This window comes from Pleurodeles waltl, chromosome 12, assembly GCF_031143425.1.
Source record: "Pleurodeles waltl isolate 20211129_DDA chromosome 12, aPleWal1.hap1.20221129, whole genome shotgun sequence".
NCBI classification, from domain to species: domain Eukaryota; kingdom Metazoa; phylum Chordata; class Amphibia; order Caudata; family Salamandridae; genus Pleurodeles; species Pleurodeles waltl.
The window spans coordinates 142,997,735-143,018,242 of NC_090451.1; the positions used below are offsets into that span (position 1 = coordinate 142,997,735).

General features: G+C 43.7%; 1 protein-coding gene across 1 annotated transcript in view; it reads left to right on the forward strand.

Moving 5' to 3' along the window:
- Window positions 1–20,152, forward strand: part of LOC138268277 (histidine N-acetyltransferase-like) — a 70,282-nt gene extending 50,130 nt beyond the window's left edge. Inside the window, exons 2-3 of the mRNA XM_069217770.1 lie at window positions 11,688–11,912; window positions 15,611–20,152. Of these exons, the coding sequence (XP_069073871.1) occupies window positions 11,688–11,912; window positions 15,611–16,159 (774 nt within the window). The 3' untranslated portion in view covers window positions 16,160–20,152. The remainder of the gene's footprint in view (window positions 1–11,687; window positions 11,913–15,610) is intronic.
- The last annotated feature ends 356 nt before the right edge of the window (window positions 20,153–20,508 follow it).

Genomic DNA, 20,508 nt, shown 5'->3' on the forward strand with positions numbered 1-20,508 from the left:
AATACTGATTACCAATGAAGGATGAAGGGCAGAAGACTGGAAGATCCAAATAGGCCGCCGGGACAGGAGCTCAGGAAGAAGCTGCTGCTCTGCACCGGGACCTCTGAATAGTGAGCACTGGGAGTTGGGCTGGCTCTCTTTTATAGAGTCTTGGCCCAGCCCCAGAACCACGCCCAGGCATGTTGCAGGGAAAGTCTCTGGAAGGCCCTGGAGAGGGGCCACACCCTAACACACTCTGAAAACCTGCAGCAATACATTGCAAAGGAACAGTATTTGTAAGCATACTAAAAATAAGTTTTCAGGATTGAACTCTGCAATGCAAAAGGTTAAACCACAACATATCAGCACAATGCATAAATTACGTTGTTTTGAGAGTGCTGGATTTTTGCATTTTTGTCGCCAATAGAGCGCATACTGCTCTGGTGTTGACAGTACTCCCCTCTCCCAGACACGCTCTAGGGCCTGGTTTGCTTGGATTAAGATGATGGAAGCGTTTCACAAGTAATGGAACATGAACATCAGATGCGGAAACCCATGAGTTACTTTCAGGACCATAACCTTTCCATGAGATTCAGTACCATAGATTACACCCTCTCAGTTTAGAATCCAACACTTTCTTGACTTCGTATTCTTCTTCCCCTTGCACTAGAACAGGAGCTGGATGAGGGTGGGTCTTTTGGACTGCCTTTTTCAAGAGGGAAGTGTGGAACACTGGATGAATCAGTAAGGATCTGGGTAATTGTAGTTTATAGGTCACCGGATTGATTTGCTGAAGGACAGTATAGGGACCTTTGAATTTGGGGTTAAACATGTGCTTCTTCTTGAAGTCTTTGGGGGTGATTCTGACCCCGGCGGTACTAGACAGCCGGGGCCAGGGTCGGCGGGAGCACCGCCAACAGGCTGGCGGTGCCCCGCAGGGCATTCTGACCGCGGCGGTTCAGCCGCGGTCAGAAGAGGAAAACCGGCGGTCTCCCGCCGGTTTTCCGCTGCCCTTCTGAATCCTCCATGGCGGCGCAGCGGGGATTCAGACACCCCATACCGCCATCCTGTTCCTGGCAGTTCGCCTGCCAGGAACAGGATGGCGGTATGGGGTGTCGTGGGGCCCCTGGGGGCCCCTGCAGTGCCCATGCCAATGGCATGAGCACTGCAGGGGCCCCCGTAAGCGGGCCCCACTTTGAATTTCACTGTCTGCATTGCAGACAGTGAAATTTGCGACGGGTGCAACTGCACCCGTAGCACCTTCCCACTCCGCCGGCTCAATTCTGAGCCGGCGTCCTCATGGGAAGGGTTTTTGCACTGGCCTGGCGGCCTGGTGGCCTGCAAAAGCCAAAATACCCTCAGCGGTCTTGCGACCGCGGAGCAGTATTTTGGAGGGGGGAAGTCTGGCGGGCGGCCTCCGCCGCCCGCCAGACTTAGAATGACCCACTATATGTTTTGTGGAAAGCCACACTTTGTCACCTGGTTGATATTGCGGTCCCTCACAATGTTTCTTGTCATAATGCCTTTTATATTTTTGTTTGGCTTTTTCTAAATGCTGTTGAATCCGTTTCTGGGTTTGATGTAAATGCTGAATGGTTTCTGATACAGCTGGAGTAAGAAAACTTTCTTGAGGAATTGTGATGGGCAAGGTGTCAGGATGACAGCCACATAAACCAAAAAAGGGTGTAACGCCAATAGAAGTGTGGAATGAGTTATTGTAAGCTAACTCAGCTAACCAGAGCATAGATGTCCAAGAATGAAGTGCCTTTTCAGCGTAGGCACGTAGGTATTGTTTCAAAGTCTGATTTAGTCACTCCGTTTGACCATCTGTTTGAGGATGGTGACTAGTAGATAGCGTAGATGTCACTTGGAGTGTTTTACACCATGTCTTCCAGAAATTGGAGGAAAATTGTGACCCCAGATCGGAGAGGATAACCTTTGGCAGTCCATGATAACGAACCACTCTGTTCAGTAAAATAGTTGCCAATTTACTAGAAGTGGGCAATTTTTTACAGGCGATGAAATGTCCATATTTCGTGACCACCAGAATTACTGAATGCTGTTGAACCACTGGCAGACCGGTAATAAAGTTTAAAGAAATGTGCTCCCATGGACGACTTGGGGTTGGAAGTGGATGTAACAACCCTTTTGGTTTTGAATGACTTGTTTTAATGCGAGCACAAACTTCACAGTTGTTTACCATTGTTTTTATATCTTTTGTTAGGGTAGGCCACCAAAAATAGCGTTGGATCAGTTCAAGAGTTTTAGGAGTACCTGGGTGACCTGCCGTAGGTATAACATGCAACCAATGAAACACTATCTTGCGAAGTGTGGTAGTGGGTACGAACAAACGAACGTCATGAAAGGGTAAACCTTGCTTGATTGACCTTTTTGGATATTCTTGGGCCCATGTTTGCCATTTTTCAACAGTGAAAGAGTTGCAAATTTCTTCAAAGAAATCTTCAGTTTTCATGATACATAGAACCTTGTCAGGAGCAATGATAGCTCTGGAGGCTTGTAATGCAGGCAACGTGGTAGACTCTTGACGGGACAAGGCGTCAGCCTTGCGATTATCTTTACCAGGCCGGAAGGTTACTACAAAATCAAATTCGGCAAAAAAAAGCATCCAGCGTAAAAGTCTGGCGGAACTCATGAATTGAAGATTACGATGATCAGTATAAACTGTGACAGTATATTTGGCACCCAACAAATGATGTCTCCATTCTTTAAAGGCGTCACAAATCGCCAGAAGCTCTTTTTCAGCAATGACATAGTTCTGTTCGGCTTCATTCAACTTCCGAGACATATAAGCTACAGGATGAAGTTGACCAGTGTCTTTATTTCATTGTGATAAGACGGCTCCTATTGCTACATCTGAAGCATCAGCTTCCACTATGAAAGGTTGATTCGCATCAGGATGAGTCAAGACTGGGGCAGTGGAGAAAGCTTCCTTCAAAGTCGAGAAGACTTGATCAGCTTCTGGGGACCATACAAACTTTTCTTTCTTTCTTAGTAGCTTAGTGATTGGAGCCACTGTCTGGGAGAAATGATTTATGAACCTCTGGTAAAAATTTGCAAACCCCAGGAAACATTGTACATCACGAACAGTCTTTGGGGTGGGCCAATCAGATATGGCTTTTACTTTCTTTTCTGCCATCACCATACCTTGAGGGGTAAGAATAACCCCTAAAAACTCAACTGTGGTAACATGAAACTCACACTTGGTTAGTTTGCAATATAAATGGTGTATTCGAAGGGCTGCAAGAATTTTCTTGACATGTTGGACATGTTCGTTTTCATTGTCTGAGTAGATCAAAATGTCATCGATGTAGACTATGGCAAATATGTCAAGGTATTCTCTAAGAACGTCTTTCAAGAAAAATTGAAATGCTGCTGGAGCATTACACAGACCAAAAGGCATGACGGTATATTCAAAAAGGCCATATCTTGTCTTGAACGCTGTTTTCCATTTGTCACCCTCTCTCATTCTGACCAAATGATAAGCACCTTGAAGGTCAAGGTTTGTGTAGATTTTTGCTCTCTTTACTTGTTCCAATAAGACCGGAATTAGGGGTAAAGGACATTTATTCTTGATGGTGACTTTGTTCAAACCCCTATAGTCGATGCAAGTTTGAAGTTCTCCATTAGCTTTTGGATCAAAAAACAAAGGCTAAGCTGCAGGAGACTTACAGGGGCGAATGAAGCCATTCTCCAAAAATTGATCTAGGTATTTTCGTAAATGTTGATTTTCATGTTCTGACAGGGCATATACACGACAGTTGGGAAGTATCGCACCTGGGGCTAGATCAATTTGACAGTCATAAGATCTATGAGGAGGTAGAGCCTCTGCTCCTTTCTCATCAAATACATCTTTGTAAGATGAATACTGTTTGGGCAGCAGAAATTCTTTCTCCGCGGCAGTAGCTATGTAAAAGTTGCAAACTTTGGGTACTTGAATCTTTTGGAGACATCGTTCGTTACATAGCGCAGATGCATCTGCATATGTGTTGTTACATGCACATGTGTGCTACCCTGGCCATGTGGTAATGTAGTGGTGCATGTCTTGGGTGTTCTACAGGGTTGGTGTGTTGTGTGTATATTGCTAGGTTTGCTGACTTCCCCGCAAGTAGGCCATTTCCATATTGTCCATCCTGGAATTGTTCATTGATCCTGCTGTGCTGGAATATGAAGGCGTCATGGACACTCCCAGATTACTTTGCCAAAATGTTTATGAATAGTCCCAGGTGGTCCTCTATGCCCTGCACATTAATTAATGGAATACGTGTGCTTGTGATTCCGGTATAAGTGCTTGGTTGCTGCAGGTGGTACGAGCCAGACATGGATGCAGTCAATTGCACTGAGCACATGGGTGAAGCCATGGATTTGGCAGAACCCCTGTTGTGTCTACTGCTGCTTTTGCTGGCTGAAGGGGAAGCTGATTTCACAGGGTGTAAGGGAGATTATTGCGGCCAATACCTTTGGCAGGTATACAGAGAATGACGACTGTGAGACACCAGCAACCAAGGCACCTGTTGTTTGGAATGAGCCACTTGCCAGCTTGTGCAGGACAGCTAGCAGCTTTGTTACAGGTGGTATGTTGTGTGGGGTCTGCAGGCTAGCTGTGATTAGTGGCTCAATGTGGTGCAGCAGGTGTAGTATGGCTTGCCGGTTCAGTCTGTAGGTCCTTTTGTTGTACTGGTCCCTGAGGCCAAGGAGGGTTGTCCTACTTCTGAAGAGCCTCTCCTGCCTTCTGCGTTGCCTTTGTGGGCAGCATTGTGGTGATGGTGATTGCTGTAGTTGTTGCTGTCTTCTGTGTCATCTCGCAAGCTGGATCAGTATCACCTCCATCTTCCCCTGTGGGTTGGTGATGTTGCTTCTGTGTGTTTTCTTTAAGTAGGGATGCGTTTGCCTCATTGTAACGCCTGTCCTGACCTAGGCGTTAAATTTTGATGCAAATCGGAGTTAACGTCATTTTTTGGATCCGCTTCCCACCCGTACGTCTTTTTTGCCCAGGTGGATAAATATGGTGCTAGGGGGTTGGAGTCATTTGTTGGACGGGAACGCCTACCTTGCATCTCATTGATGCAAAGAGGTTTCACACATCCGAAAAAATTACGTTAACACCTATATTTTGATGCTAGACGGGTCTAGCATCAAATATAAATATGGCATTGTGTTTGCGCTGAATAAGAATAAAACAAAGATGCTAATTCAGCACAAACAGAGTATAAATATGCCCCAAAGTCCTTAAAACTCTAACTACTCTCAGCTGTAAAAAAAAGCTGCAAACATCCCAGCCATTAGAGATGTATTGCAGCAGAGCTTATAAGTGCATGTACTGACCCATTAATGTATTGCAGCAGGGCTTAGAAGTGCAGATACTGTCCCATTAAATGTTTTGCAGCAGACCTTAAACATGCAGGTACTGTCCCATTAAATGCATTGAAGAAGAGCTTAGAAGTCCAGGAAATGTGCCATTAAATATATTGCATCAAGGCTTATACATGCAGGTACTATCCTATTAAATATATTGCAGCAGAGCTTAGAAGTCCATGTAATGTCCCATTAAATGTATAGCAGCAGGGCTTAGAAGTGCATGTACTGCCCCAATAAATGTATTGCAGCGGGGCTGAGAAGTGCTGGAACTGTCCTATTAAATGTACTTCATCAGAGCTTTGAAGTGCAGCTACTGTCCCATGAAATGTATTGCAGCAGGGCTGACAAGTGCTGGTACTGTCCATTAAATGTACTGTAGCAAGTCAAATTGTGTGCAGTGTAGTTTCCTCTGGCTTTTTCTTGCCAGTACTGTGACACTCCCAATCAGTTTGTATTGAGGGTCATATATTGTCACTCGACATTAGAAACTCTGTCAAGTCCCGGTTTCATGAGAATGCCCAAGTCGCATAGGCCTTTTGTGTCATTCATAAACTTTTGTGAAAACGTCAATGATGCTCGTAAGATAACAACGCCCCCTAGTAAACATACAGAGTGGTGGGAAGCAGAAATAACTAGTTAGATAAAAAACACCTAAAAGAGGAGGGAATGTTACCAATAAGCAACACACTTAAACAGCAGTGTGGGCTCTTTTTGCAGTAAGAATCAGTAGAAGACATGGCAAGTCTGCTTTCCACCAAGCACCACCACTGGTGAGGCATACGGTGGAAATAACGCTCTCATGGCTTTAATCCAAATGAAAAGTAAAACATTAGTTGACATAAGCGAGCCGATTCAAAGCGACAAACAGTCATGAGCATGAACGCGAATGAGACACATGAAAGGAAAAATACATTCGCTCACAGTCAAACATATCGGCAAAGGTGCAATATTCCATGTAAGGGGGCGGTCTTAAAGGATGGTAACAAAACCCCCACAAGGCGGGATAAACGTAAAGCATTTACTATGATGTCAAAGGATTTTTGAAAGGCAAGCCCAGGAGCGAGTGAAAGTGATGAGTGTGAGGTGGACGTGGTTAAATGCCCACAATACTAACATGTCAGAAGTGCTTGCTCGCTAGACCTAAAAATTTGAAAACGTGTCTGAAAATTAAAACACTCAAAACATGTGAATGAAAAAGAATGGCCAAAAGGCCAGCTGAAGTGATGGAAGTTGAGGAAAATGAGAGATACCACATAACACAGGTGAGAAAATGGGCAAAAGCAGGAACCACTAGCCAGAGGTCTTAAAACTTCTATCAGTCTAGTCCCACAATGGCTGCCTCATCAATAGGGTGCAGTGCACCAATTTCGCTAATTTTTTCTATGTGGGGTGAGTTACATGGGAGCCACCTGCCCATCAAATGTCAAGAAACGCATATTCTTTTGTGTCATTTTCAAACAATTTTGTATCTTCTGCAAACAAAAATTGCATACGTTTTGCACATATCTTTCAGGGTCGGGTTTGTAGACGTGGGGCCTGTTCGCTGCGCTTAAAAGAACACGCATACACTTAAGTGTGCTACTGGGGAAGAACTGCGTCAGTGCAGCCCTCTCTTTATTTATAGGCTCGGTTCCGCGCTCCTCCCGGACACGCGGAACATGATACAAATTATAGGAGAGGCCGGATGGCTCTCTACATCCCTCCCATGTTTTAATTCACACGGGCCAGTAGAACAAATGCACACATTTAACCCGACCCAAACAAAAGTCCACAATGGAGAGCCTGCGACTCAAACAAAACAAAAGAAATAGTAACGCAGAAATAGGGTAGTGGTTCACTTCAAATTCTGGAAACAACTTTTTCGTGTTCTCATTTTGCAAAACCCCTGCGGGGTGCCGTCACTGGACCAGGATTTAACCGGTGACTAGTATAGAGGACAAACAAAGTCTTTAGATAGACCACAGTAAATCGATAGGGCTGAAGCAGAACGGCACACCGCTCTATTTGTGGAGGCGCCAGACGCATACCTCCAGCAAACAGAGACACTAAAGGCTTGTGGTCAGTTACCACTTGAAATTCCTGTCCATATAAGTACAGATGAAAATGTCTGCACGCCCATTGAATAGCTAACGCTTCTCGCTCAATCTGTGCATATCTGGTCTCAACTGCAGACAATGCCCTGCTGGCATATGCAACCGGAACCCACTCCTGGTGATTCTGTTCTTGGAGAAGAACGGCACCGAGGCCTACGGGACTAGCATCAACCACGACCTCCGTCCGTCGATGGGGATTGAAGTACACCATGGTGGCTTTATCTAATAGCGCTGCTTTGATGTCTGTGAACGCTTTGTCTGCAGCCGGGCTCCATTCCCACCTCTGTACTCCCTTCGTGAGTTGTCGGAGTGGTTCTGCCATAGTAGCGAGCTGTGGAATGAACCTTCCGCAATAGGTGGCCATGCCTAGGAAACTTCTCACTTCTGTGGGATTCTTCGGAATCATGGCTTGCCGAATGGCGTCAGCTTTCCATGGGTCTACTTGCAAACCTTCTTTAGAGAACACATAACCAAAAAATTCCACCGACGTTTGATAAAACGCACATTTTTTTCTGTGGAGCGTCAGCCCTGCCTCTGCTAGCCTCTGCAACGTAGCTCTCAAGTGGTGATGGTGTTCGTCTCTTGTCTTAGAGTGTATGAGGATGTCATCACTTAGATTTATTACCCCTGGTAGTCCAGACAAAGTCTCTCGAATAGCATTCTGGAAAACCTCGGCAGCAAAGGACACCCCAAAGCTCAACTGCTTGTACCGCCGGAGCCCCACATGTGTTGAGAATGTGGTGATGTTCCTACTCTCTGGATCCAATTCTAGCTGATGATACCCAGCATTCAGGTTCAATTTTGAAAACCACTGTGCTCCATTCAGATCGGCTATAATATAGTCCATGGTAGGTGTTATGTGCCTCTCCCTCTTGATGGCTTTGTTGGGTATGCGCATGTCGACACAAAGACGAATGGCACCAGGTTGCTTAGGTTTCGGCGCTATTACCAGAGGTGAAACCCATGGTGTTGGCCCTTCTACCTTTTCAATTACTCCTTGACTTTCAAGTAACTGCAACTCCTTTTCCACTGCCGGTCGTAAATGGAATGGCACACGCCGATGTCTCAAAGCAACTGGCGGGACGCTTGGATCTATGTGAAGTTTGACTTGTTTGCCTTTTAACCGTCCCAGCCCTTCAAATAACTGCGGAAACTCCCCAACCAGCTGTTCGACATGTGATTCGTATATTTGTTGTGCAAAGAACACCAGTTCCAGCTCCTCCGCAGTGTGACACCCCAACAGTGTACCTCGGTCTCCTGTTACCACATAAAATTTTGCTTGTGTTGAAACACTTCCACTGGCCACAGACACTTCTATCGTGCCTTTCAGCGGCAGTGGCTCTCGACCTCCGTAGTGGTATATTTTGGTGGTAGTTGGGGTAAGAGATGGTGTCGGGACCAGCTGTCGGAACAGGGTGTCATCCATTACGTTAACAGATGCCCCCGTATCGATGAGTACTGTTGCTGACATGCCATTGACTTGTATGTTGCTCATTGGTGGCGGTCGCTTCTTTTGTTGTCTCGCACCGGTGAACGAGATTACAAAGATGTCTTCGTCTTCATCTTCTTCAAAGACGGGCATCCCTTGAGTTGTGCTTTCCTTAGAGTCATACTTGCCTTTACTCACACTCCTGACTTTGGCGTCTTTTCCCGTCTGGTCTACTGGCTTGTTTCGTCCTGACCTGCATCCTTTGGCAAAATGGTTGTTCTTGCCGCACTGGTTACACGTTTCCCCTTTTGCCGGGCATCCTGACGTTGTCCTGTGTTCATACCCGCAGCTGCCGCAGGTGCGTTCACTGGACCTGAAAAAGTTCGGCCTGCGTCCTGACAGTGGGCGAGCGTGAATGGCCTCTATCTGCTCTTCCTTTACTTGAAGTGGGTGTGTGTTGGACGAAGCTGCCATCGATTGACCCATGACCGCTGCAATGGCATCCGCCCGCACTGCCGACAGTTCGTGTGATCGTGCCAGGACCAGTATGTCATCAAGAGAGATGCCTTGCTGGCGTAGGATGAGTTTTCTCAGGGCGTTGGATCGGCACCCTTGGATGATCTGGGCTCTGATCTCTTCTTGCTGATTAAGCCCTACGCACGAACTTGCTAGTTTTCTCAGCCGCGCGTAAAACATGTCCATTGACTCGACATCAGTTTGTTGAGCTTGGCGAAGCTTGAAGCGTTCATAGTCTGAGTTTAGTTGTGGGTCAAAATGTCTGTTTAATGCTAGGACTGCGGCGTCAAAATCTGACTTATCCCCTGTGTCTGGGAGTGCATCAAATAACTCATGCAGTTCATCTCCCCCCATTAGCAGCATGAGGGATCTGCGTACTGCTCCGTCTGTTTCTCTAGTAGCGCAGAAGTAGTTTTCCAGTCGATTGAGCCACAGGCGCTGCAGTGGCCGGATCAATTAGTTGGCTGAATGGAGGCAGCGCGGTGACTGAGGAATGAGCCCTGGTGTTTACTTGCGCAGGCGGCTGAGGATTGTCTTGCTGTGGTGCACTCATCTTCCTTTCTGACTATATCTTTGGGTGATTTTTTTTTTCTTCTAGTGCCTTTAATGTGGTTATGTCTCTTGAGTTCCTTTTATTTATCTTTTTTTTTTTTTTCCACTGTACTGTAATGCCCCTTTTCACTGCTTCTTATTTATTTATAATTTTTTGTTTTTATGTTTGGGGCTTCTCTTTTTCCTCCGTTTCTATCTATTGTGCTCTTTGCCGTGTCTCTATTGTGAATTTTGCCTTTATTTAATATTTTTTTTTCACGGAGCTCTTCTGCTCCTAAATTCAGGCGCTCTGCTCAAATCAGCGCGTCCCTCGCTCGGGGAGCGCGGCCGTGTGTTCTCATTGCCGTTTCCCGGCAAACGAGAGCACACGTGGATCCTGCCTCCCACATGGTGTACGCAGGCCTCGGACGGGAGCGCTGGAGCTGACTGACCGTCCGAGGTCGGGCCGCCTCGTCGTTCCTGGGTCCGCGTCAGCGACCCCCGCAGTGCCGATTAGCGCCCGCCGGGTGCAGATGGGCTGTGACCCAGCGGGCGCACAGCGGCCTCCACCAGTGGTGCGGCGGACCCGCTCTGGTAGGTCTCAAGCACGTTTCTTTTCCTCCGTCTGGGTCGGGGTGAGCGTGGTCGCCGGTCGTCATGGGTGCGTTCGGGTAGGCTCCGAACTCGTCTTCCTTTTTTTTTTTGCTCCTGCACGGCGCAGGGTTCATGGGCCCACTCGTCGCCAGTGTAGACGTGGGGCCTGTTCGCTGCGCTTAAAAGAACACGCATACACTTAAGTGTGCTACTGGGGAAGAACTGCGTCAGTGCAGCCCCCTCTTTATTTATAGGCTCGGTTCCGCGCTCCTCCCGGACGCGCGGAACATGATACAAATTATAGGAGAGGCCGGATGGCTCTCTACAGGGTTGACATGCTGGTATTCTGCAGTTGGTGGACATTCTGTGATTCTCTAACTTGGAAATTTGCTGCTGTGGGGCTAGGTCATTCAAAAATCACACCTGCTTCTCAGAGACCTTATCATTTTCTATTACTGACACACTGGCCTTGCAATTTATAAGTCCAGTCATAACAAAGGCAATATGGGTACCAATTATCAGGCTATGTGTAGCATTTGCTAAATCCAGACCGACTGGCTTTTTAGATCTAGAGTTAGCCAAGATCTTTTTATTTCACTAAAATTATGTAGATAACATAGTTATAGGGGTTTTAAGTCAGACTTTATTCATTACTCTGGTATTGCGTCATTCATATCTGTCTTCGACCCACTCCAGCATGCATCAATGGTCAATGAGTCAGCCCACTTCATCCATTGGCTGACTTCACTGTGACGGATGGCATGCTGCTGTTTCATAAGTATCACATCCCTACACAAAATAATTACCTTTAGTGACAGGGGCCTCTATAGTAGTGTGCGTTTTTAGACCAAAAAAATGTTTTCCTTTTAGCCACTTTTGTTAGATTGATGAGGGGCTGACACGTGCCCCCATCAATAAAGGTTTAGAAAAATCATGAGAGAATAAAACGAAAATTGCCGAAGTCAAAAACCCTGGCATTCAACACCAGACTTATTGACTTTGCCAATGCTTGCATTAGTTGGCTATACACTTGTGCTGGTCAGGAAATCCTAGACTCATGAAGCCTGAATTGCACCGACTAAGCAATGCTCTTGGATTTGGTTTCCTCGCTGTTTGTGTCTGATTGTCTCCATTGTTTTATCTCTGACTGTCTGATTATCTCATTTTAGGTGGCTTTGGACTCAGTCTGCCTGGTGGATGAGGGAAGCACTGCTGTTTCAGAAGGCTTGAGGGTGGCGCCTTGGGAGAGGGGGCGAGGCATCACTCGACTGATGCTGGACCATGTTGAGGATTTTTTAAAGACAGAGTTCCCTGCTGTTAAAGTCATAAGATTAACAAGAATGCAGGATCCTCCCTCAAGCATGCTTTATAAGTACAGACTTCTTCATTCCAAGGTAAGAGGGCAGACTAAGGGGCTTATGGGACTAGAAACATGAACAGAAAGTAACAAGGGGGTTAAAGATTAAAGTTGAAGAGTAAAAGAAGTGGCATGTGAGAGGTGAAAATTCGATTTTAGGTGGTTTCTTATAAGGGTTAGGGGGAGATACTTGTTCCACAGGAAAATAAGACACTTTTATACGTAAGGGATATAGCAAAGAGAGGGAGTTGCGTATAATGTGGGATTGTGAACTAGGCCCTATGAGGGAGTGTGAGAACAGAAGACAAAAAGTATATTGGAGGATGAGCAAAGAAAAGAAGGGGTTACTTCTTAGATTGGGAGGGTGGGCTCAGAAGTGGAGGATAAACCTCCTGTAGGGGAAGATGAGCACAGGAGAAAAAGATTTACATCTTGGAAGGGAGAGAGAGTGTAAGAGAGAAGGATTTATGGAAGGGTCAGAACAAACAAGAAGAATATATCTCTTTCATGATTGGATGAACAAAGAAGGGCACACAATTGCAAAATTAGATCTGTCTGCATTTCCGTCTTTAGAACACTTCAGGGTATTTTCGTCCTAGTGGACCAGTCATGAAGATGTAGACAACTCTTCATTGAATGTGGGTAGAGCTTACCTTTAAGGGCCACCCATCTATTACATGGATCATCTTCCTCTACTAGAGCACACAAAGGATGAGTAGGCCTTAAGACTCAATTTATGCTCACAAAAGAAGTCTGTGACAAGGTTGTGGACAAGATAGATACCAGGTGCCAACATTATCAATTCCTCAGGAGTGCACAGATGAGGATGGTGCTTTAGCTGAAATATCTTCTTGTGCAGCCCAAAGTCTACAGTATACTCCAGAAGCCCACTATAAATATGGATTCTGCAGACCCCTTGCCACTAACATTGAACTGAAAATAGAGGTTAGAGGGAGGTAAAAGATCTAGAGGATTGACAATGGTTATAGATGCATTGGGTTAACCTACCAGTATTTCTACCATGACAGTTTCCAAGGATGTATGAGGTAAGTTCTACACACACCTATTTAGCCTTTATGTATCTTGGCACAGGAGTAGTGCGAGACCAGGAGGAAGGCTCCACACCCTGTGAAAAATCTTGTCACACCAATGGCCACTCACCTGAATTCCCAGGACTTCTATGGAAGCAAATATATTATACCACTTCCTCTTGAGGTTAATCCATAGTTTCAGAAGAAATGGCTGATACCAGTGGCTAACGAGAGAGAGAGAGAGAGAGAGAGAGAGAGAGAGAGAGAGATATGTTCTGGTGCAACTGGAGCTCTATTGAAAAGGAGGGTAGGTATTATTCCTTCTGAGCAGGACACCGCAAGTTTTAGTTGCTAGGTGCACTCCTTCAGTCAGGAGAGGTACTTTGCAACAAGAACACAATCATTAAAAAATACATAAATGCTTTCCAATCAATTTGAGGTGCAAGTCCTTGATAAACATACCAAACAAGAAATACTGTAAGGAATTTGAGTCATGAGCACAAACTCCTGTACTGAATCCCAAGAATGTATCCTTCAGACTCTGCTCAGATGATTCCAAAATCTTTATCTGTCCTAAATATTGTGTTACTTCACAAAACAAGTAATTTTCCGTTAGCCAATACTTTCTTATTCAAACTGCTGAGGTGAAAAAGGGCATACCAAAACTAGAAGTGCCCGGTTAGTGCACTAACCTGAGGTCCAAGTAATGAGCCAGAATAGTTTGAGTATTAAACAGTGAAAATATGGTTGCAGTTGAGGTGATGAGGACACTGTGGTGCTGGCTGATCGACCAGATTCCAGAGTTCAATATTGTTGGAAGCTGCCTCAAAGAGATGGAGTTCCAAGAGGGGTTGAGGGCCTCTGGCTTCCAGGCTAAAATGTCCAGGATATTCTTGTTTCAGGTTGTGTGGCTCGGAGCCCAAGGATGGCGTTCATGGGAGACGCAGCTCTCTCTTAAAAGAGATTGAAGAAGCCAATCATTCTTTGAAAGCAGTATTTATAACCTGTCATGCAAGTGTTAGTTTGGAGCCTTCTAGAAGATTGCTGACTGTTTCCTGCCAATTAGAATGCTGTCTCTGGCAGGAGACGGAGTCTGGAAATGGAGGCCTGGCAGAGCAGCTGAAGGAATAAACAAGCAAGCAAGCATACCCAGTGGCATAACAAAACGTGAGGAGCCCCCTGCAAGGTACATGGAGGGACCCCCTCTGAACTCAATCAGGAGTTTTCAGGCCAGGGAACTGTGCTGAGGTGGCCCCCTGGAGCTCCACCCCCCCCCCCCCACACTGCAGGGGCTGCAGGGCCTGTGTTATGCCACTGAGCATTCAGGTAACTTGGAGGTCAGCAGGACTTCCAGTAATCAGCACCATCTTTGTGTTCAAACTGAAATTCCGAGCATTTGCACTTAATTACATAGCATGGACAAATAAAGTGCACAGTAGAATACATGACACCTGCCCAACTAGAAAACAGTGGCAACAATGGGGTAAACAACACAGACAGAATGGGGTATGACAGATCTACCTTTGACATACAGGTCAAGTTTCTAGTGGTAACCACTCCAATAGACAACCACCTATCCAGGACTTAGGGCCAGATGCAGGAAAATGCCAATTTGCGATTTGCAAATTGCGAGTCCCTGCGACTCGCAATTTGCAAGTCGCAAATTGGTATGCAGAATGGTGTCTCAGACACCGTCTGCGACTCGCTATGGGGTCGCAATGACCCACCTCATTAATATTCATGAGGTGGGTCGCAAATTGCGGCCCCATATTGAGTCTAGGCACTCGCAAACATGGAGGCCTGCTGACGTCAGCAGACCTCCATGTTCGTGACTGCTTTCTCAATAAAGCATTTTTTTTTTTTTAAGTGTAGCCCGTTTTCCTTAAAGGAAAACGAGCTGCACTTAAAAACAAAAAAAACGAAACCTTTAGTTTCGGTATTTTTTCAGGGCAGGCAGTGGTCCCTTGGACCACTACCTGCCCTGAAAAAAATTTTTTGGGTCCATTCACAAACTGGAAGGGGTCCCATGGGGACCCCTTCCAATTTGCGAGTGGGTTACCATCCACTTGAAGTGGATGGTAACTGCGATACCCTTTGCGACCGCATATGCGGTAGCAAATGGTATTACATTCCACTCCGAATCGCAAATAGGAAGGGAACACCCCTTCCTATTTGCGATTCTGAAATGCATATTGCGAGTCGGTCCCGACTCGCAATATGCATTTCTGCATAGCAAAGAGGCATTTGCGCCTCGCAAATGGCGATTTTCGCCGTTTGCGACTCGCAAATCATTTGCTACATCTGGCCCTTACTCAGTCCTGTGCAGAATGAGAAGGGGAGAATCCTAAGATAGGTGTTTTAAAACTGGCAAGAGACGTTGAGACTTCTATGGGAGATGGGCAGAGTGGAAAAAATAGAACAGAGACTGCAGAAGGGGGAATCGGAAACAAAAGGAGTGTGAAGAGAGAAACATGCCTGCGACATGAGGTGTCAAGAGAGGCCCTTTAGATGTCATATGAAGTGTAGAGGGAAGGTATTTGACTGTGATGTGTGATGCAGAAAGACGTTATTTGATTGGAATGTGCTTTACAATGTCTCTGATATTGCTAAAATGATATGTAATATATGTAAATATGTACAATGAGCTTTTAATGAATGCTCCATTGCAAACAAGTCGCATAATGGTTTCTCTGTTTTATGCCAGGCTGTACTGTCCCTCATGTTCAAGGCTGAGGAAGTAAAAGAAAAGGTCCAAGTCCTCATCTCTCGAATGGAGAAGGAGGGGCAGTGTTTCCAGCCACCAATGACTTTGGGGGCGCAGGACGTGATGAGGGTTTGTACAAATCAGACAGTGATTGAAAAACTCCTGCCAGCAAAGATGCTTATCCAAAACTGGCTGCCAGTTTATCCATTGAAACTTAACCTGGACTACCTCCTTACCAAAGGAGTCACCTGGATGGCTGACAACTCAGAGGAACCCAACATGCTAAGCCTGGGAAACCCTGCAGTTAGAGTGCCGCTAAAAGGCAGCTTTCACCGAGCAGATATTGATCTTTTCGGCTTTGACCCAAGAAATGTGAAGATACATTTCCTTTCTCAATTACTCTCAATTTCTAAAGAGATCCATGATGGTGGTCTGGTTTGCTTCCTCATTATGGAGAAAGCTGTGTTTCCCACAATGGATGCCTTCTGCAAGGATATAAATAGGTTTGTTCTTTTAACAGAGCAGCTAGTATTGGAGAAAGATATCTGAAGTAATTTGATTTTAAAGCTCCCACTTGGACTTAAGTGTTAAGACCATCTCTCCACATATTAGATGTGCCCCATCACACTGCAGTTCTGAAAAGAGCTGAGAATGTGTATCTTGAAGGAACATCTTATAAATTACCAATGGGATCTATGTTAGGGCATCAGCTCCACCCACATGTCACCACATAGATGAGTCCAATCTTGCCCTGCCCACCCTGTTTTCTATACATGATCTTTAATGTTCCCATTCCCAGTCTTTGAATAAAGCTCAATTTGTTGACACTTATTCTCACACTCAGTACATTCTTACATGCCAGAAGTGAACTTCTTTCCTCATAATAACTCTGTAATGGTTTTCTATACTCAATCTATTTGAACAAACCTATGGCTCTTTCTCAATCAATGGTACCACCTACCAGCGCTGTAAGTATTAGCTGGTATAGAAACATAGAATGGTAAATAATGTGTGTAATGATGCCGATGATGCCCAGCGATTGCAGACTGATGCCTGGTTGCCTAATTTGCCAATTCTTCCTCCTTTCAAGAAGATGAATGTTTTTAGAATGGACTTTGGTGGAACGAGGACCGTTAAATAAATATTTGGTTTACAGCGTAATCTTACCAACTCATCAAATCAGCAGTTCCGCTGTTGCTGAGCCTAGACTGAAAGACCTTAGATGTAAGTGAGAATTAATCAAGAGCTGCAAATCAAATAATCTAATCATCATTGTTTCAGTTTCAATCTCTTGGGAGTCAATGATAATAGTTGGTGTGAGTCCCAAAGCTTTATTTAAGATATTTTAGTAAGTATATATTTATTAATCAATATCAGACCTAATCATTTAATTGATAATATAATTGAATATCATCAGAGCAAATGCATAAAGCATGTTCCATAAAGGAAAGGTTTCTATTCTAAAACTGGAGAATGATGGAAAAGCACCAGTTAAAACCCATAAAGTGCTCCTATTCAAGAAGTGAAAGCATGAAGCTTTATTAATCAAGGCAGAACGTCCCATAAAGAGAAGCTCAGGAAACTCAGTAAAACCTCAAAGTAGTGTAGATTCAGGCAGGTAAAATGAGTGAGTCTCTCAGAATGAATCTGAGAAGCGTGCTCTTCAAGAGAGTGTGTGGACAGTCTCAGCCTAATTTAGGTACACACACATATCAACAATTTGCAATAAGCTCTTTCCTTCTTCAGTCATCTCATACAATCAACTTATGGTGTCTTTTTGAAACAGGAAATCTTCTGTTGTGTAAGAATTCAGAAGCCAATAGCTCATAAATATTAAACATTAGAATGAAACATTATGTGAAACACTTGCAGAGTCACAGAAGAGTTCCCACCATTTACTATAAGAAAGCTACAGTTCATGATTAGGCCTTTGCCTTACTTTATTAAAACATACCTTTCTTGTGTATTTCACCAAACTAGTGTATTGTGAGTATTGAAAGATTCTGCGGATATTAAGCTAAACATTTTAATACATTTTTATATTTCATGAAGAGCAAGCTTATGCTAAGGTCAAAATCTAACATCCTTATTTACTGAATCATAACTTTAACATCATCTCAGCTTTTCTAAAGTTTAACATTTCACATTCCTTACCTGGGTCAAGCCTTGCAAAAACTGCATTCTGCAGCTATTTAAACTAAATACACGGTAAACATGAAAGCCTAGTGCTCTCACTTTCTTTTAAAATATTGCTTTTCTTCTGAGACCTACACATTATTCCTACATGCTAATTATATTCATTTTCATTTTTTTAAAATGTATCAGCAATTTTCCCCTCATACAAATAATGCACAGATCATTTCAGAGCTCACCTTTGTCTTCGGTTAGACTTTTCTTTTTCTTTTCAAAATCTATTTGTTTCAGTCTTTTGTATTTTGTGTTAATGCAATCACTTAATTCTAAATCTTTCTTAATCTGTCTGTTCTTTCTTTTCTCAAAAATATTTTGATAGCTTTGTAAACTGTGGTGGTCAGGCAACAACAACAATTAACATAGGTACTAACATGGATTTGAGGATTCCTCCTCTCGCTGTTGCAATCCAATTGACTATTGCAGAAACTCCCTTTGTGAAATGATTTACAATGCTAGTGGTCTCTAATGGTTGCAAATCAAATTTTAAGTCTGAAAAGTTCATTGCATATTCTATGATTTTCTCACTCTTCAGGAATGTATGTGCAACAGTGTTCAACTTTTAACATCTTGCAGACTCTTCCCTTTTTTGCAAGTACAATGTCTAAAGCATATATGTATTGTATAACCATTGATCTATCAGCTACTAATTCTGTCCATTCAGCTAATAAAGCTATGGATGTACTAGTTGCCAGCTTGTCCACTACTGTTGAAAGCAAAGCTTTCTAATATTTGTATCATTTACTGTCACTCTTCCTGCTGGAATAATTGCTCCAAATGTGTCTCCCACTAATTGTGTTCCTTCAGTAATGCTACAGGTGTGTCTGTGTCCAGGTGTCCTTGTCAAAGCATCTGAACTATGTACATGATACATCTTTGGAAATAATAAGCGTAAATAACAAATACCGTCGCAATCAGCAGGTTTTTTCAATATGTGTTTTATCCACAAATAAAGTAAACTCCAGGTATAGTTAGATCATCTCCCTTTCAAATTTGCCATGTACCTCCTGGTAATTCCAATGTGTGTTCATAATTACTGTTCCCTACAAATCTCTTTGTATTTTGAATTTGTTTTCTAAAAACACATACTTTAAATGTATGACCCTCTCTAAATTTAGTTTTGGATAAGACATTGTTCTTCTGTAGTCATCTTCTTCCATTTTCCTGTCTACAAAACTTCCTTGTGTTGATTAGTACTGCATGCAGGTGTGTTCTCCTTTCTTCCATCATTATGATGTGTGTTTTCTCTACTGGTCTCATCAAACAAGTTAGATTATTCTTGTATACCTCAACAGTGTACATTGTTTAGAAAAGGTCTAAATAATGCCAAGTGGTCTCCATTTATTTTGCCAGTGGATTTAAATTCATACTTTTAGTAAAGGTACTTTTGAAAGAATCATATCCAAATTAAAACAATAAGATTAAAAGTGTTGTTGCCTATAAACTAAGCTAAGTACAGTGCTGCAGGTAATAACATAAGACAAAGGAATCTGATGATATGCCACCTACTCGTCAGCCAACGAAGGTAGGTGCGCACATACCTAACAACCCTTTGCATTCAAATATTGTGTGCATTCTCGAACTAATCCAGAATAAACATTTGTTACATAATCTTCTTTTATCTAAACTACAAATGAGGGTTTCAATTCATCCTCATCTGTATCGGGTACAGATATTGTGTTAGTAAATTAAAATATAGATTTCTCTATCTCTGGGGTAAAGAGTATCACTAATAACAATGCTATGGCTACTAATACTGCGGAAGCCATTTTATCTTTACTAGAAACCATTTAGTCCCCCGCTCTATCCTGGGATAGTCAATGATGACAAGGCCTGCAAGACGTGTCTAAGGTCAATAATCTCAGATAAACTTATGCACTCTGCTGAACAGCTTGTAGTGCAAGGTGTACACAAAAGACATCCCACATGGTGGTATGCATTGCCTTGCCTGCCCAAAGACAGCAATAGTTAGGCATATCTATGACCATATGCAGCCAAAGACTTTAGACCGTTATCTGATTAGGTAGGAATTATGCATAGTCATCAAATTTTACAATGTACTAGGCCCCCACTTTGGGGCATGCAAGCTATTTCTGTATCACGCTTCTATCACTAGATTGACACTCAATTTTGATTGGCTGGATATTTTGATGATTTTTTCATTTCTGTACGTTTAGATCAACATCATGCTATATATTTGAATATAATGCTGAAGTAATCATTATTTCTGTACCATGATGGGGTATGCATTTTTATGCCTTTTGTGGTTTTCATGAACAAAACATCAAGTGGAAGTTCCGCAAATTGAGTATGCAGCTGTCAAGCGCTTGTCCCATGAATTCATGTATAAACCTTTACCTATGAAACTTGACAGTTGCCTGTCTTTCTTTTATTGAAGTTCAACATTTGATGGGCTATGCGGGCAACTGGCTTAGAAATGTAGAAGTAGAGCATTAGCGATGCCAAAAATTACTGATCTCGCTTGACAGCAGAGGTTCGGCAATTAATTCCTTGATCATGCCATGACGGCGGCTGACATACAGGCCTTAATATGGGACATTTACAATTATATAAAACAGACCGTGTTTGATATCAGGTTATTAAATGGTGTGTGCAAAGGGCCGGCTCGGTGCAGTTACTGAGAGACAGTGGGGCACCGGCACCCCGGCATGTAATGGCGACACACTGCTGTGATAGCTTGCCAAAAA